The following is a 1,777-nucleotide window of genomic DNA, read 5'->3' as shown; positions in this document are numbered from 1 at the left end:
GGTTGCTGGCGGAGCCTGGGAGGTGGAGAAGGCTGTCGTTGCCTTGGCCGTCGCATCCCCGAGGGAGTCGTGTCGACGCCACCCCGGCCCCCAAGCCCGCAGATTGCCCACCGAAGCTCGTGTGTGCACCCCCGATTCCGCCAGCCACTCGCCCCTGGCCTCGCGGGCCGTGTCTCCGGCATCATGTGTGGTAAGGGGGCCGGGGGCGGGGGGCGTGTTGCCGGGCGGCGCTGGGGTGCGGTGCGGGCGCCGCTAAGGCCCAAGGCGACGGGCGGAAGCGGGAGTGTGGAGGGTGCGAAGTCTGGCTGATGGGCAAGGGGCGTCCAGTGGTGGCTGCGGAGGGCGGGGGTCGGCATCCGCGTGCGGGAGAGGGGGTGGCGGCCGGGAGAAAGGCACCTGAGAGGAAGGCGGGCCCCCTCCGCGCGGAGAAGGAACGGAGAGGGGAGAGAAACGCCTTTATTGAAAAAGGAGGAAAGGGCTGAGGGAATTGAGGTGTGGAGGGGGGTACCTTCAAAAGGGCCCACCAGGTGAGTGAGGCAACCTGTGGAACATTGAACTTATCTTGCATTTTTCTAAAAACCTTTCAAAACATATTTTACTTGTTTTCAGGCAGGCCCAATAGAAGACAGACCCTAGCTAGAGCCACAATAGTGGCATTAAACGTGATACTTCCTGCCATCTCTTGTCTCAACAGAAATAATTGCTAATCAATAATTTGGTTAATGGGCTTAGACCTGATCCTCTAGTGGAAGAGTCCTTCAAATGTCTGTGGCAATAGATTATACTTAATTTATCATTTGCATGTGCACCCATTAATACCAGCTCTGAAAAATATCAGTTATGTATACCCCTTTAGAATGCCAACTATGAAAAACATCATTTATCCCTTGCATGTGCACCCGTTAAAAATACTAGCTATGGAAAGTTTAACAAATACCTTTGCTAGAGCAGTTAAAAAATTAAGGTTAGGCTCTTTTATTTCATGTTTTGAGAGTCGTTTATTATTACCTAAGTGTTAGTGAAAGAGATTTTGAGAATCGTGTCTGACATGACTGATGTCCTCTAAAATTGGTGTTAACTTGGCTATTGCCAGTAAAAATAATTGTATTCTTACCTTTCTTACTGAAATTTACAACTGACTTTATCCCTGGAAGAAAGAACAGTTTTTTTTTTTTTTTTTTTTTTTAAGGGAAGTACCATTATAAGAGAATTGAAAACTCTCTGGGAGACTTCTTATTTGCAGCCTTTTGCACGAAGGAACTGAACAGGAGGTGGATTGTACTCGTTAGTGTGTATATTTCCTGCATTTATGCTCATTTCAGCTTCTGGAAATGAGGACCAGGTTTAAATTTAGAGTAGATTAAAAAAAACCCGCATAAAAACAAACACCTATAAATAGCTTGCTGAAATTATTAGAGTAGAGCTGACTTCAGAATCAGACTTTTGCAGTGTCTACTTAGAATGGCTTTGCATTTAGTTTGGAGCTGCGAAGTAGTGAATTTGCAAACTGGTCAATCTCCAGTGTGCTTCATTTGCTAGTTAACTGTTCCGGAATGACGGGGTGTGTCCTCGTCAAGTACTCATTGCAGGTCATTTCATCATGGTCCAGGAAAAAAAACGTAAAGTACTTACTGAAGAAAAAAAAAAAAAAAAAATCAGCGCCAGGCGTGGTGGCCATCCCGCCTATAATCCCAGCACTTTGGTAGGCCGAGGCAGGCGGATCACCTGAGGTCAGGAGTTCAAGACTAGCCTGGCCAACATGGTGAAACTCCGTCTC

General features: G+C 47.3%; 1 protein-coding gene across 2 annotated transcripts in view; it reads left to right on the top strand.

The window, feature by feature from the left end:
• Positions 1 to 1,777, top strand: part of GFPT1 (glutamine--fructose-6-phosphate transaminase 1) — a 66,737-nt gene continuing 64,960 nt past the window's right edge. For both annotated transcript variants that reach the window (XM_011985005.1, XM_011985004.1), the window contains exon 1: positions 1 to 190. In XM_011985005.1, coding sequence (XP_011840395.1) covers positions 184 to 190 — 7 coding nt within the window. In that variant the 5' untranslated portion in view covers positions 1 to 183. The remainder of the gene's footprint in view (positions 191 to 1,777) is intronic.

Source organism: Mandrillus leucophaeus, unplaced genomic scaffold (assembly GCF_000951045.1).
Source record: "Mandrillus leucophaeus isolate KB7577 unplaced genomic scaffold, Mleu.le_1.0 Scaffold279, whole genome shotgun sequence".
NCBI classification, from domain to species: Eukaryota; Metazoa; Chordata; class Mammalia; order Primates; family Cercopithecidae; genus Mandrillus; species Mandrillus leucophaeus.
Note: the sequence above shows the minus strand (reverse complement) of the source record. Positions and strands in the feature narration are given on the sequence as shown.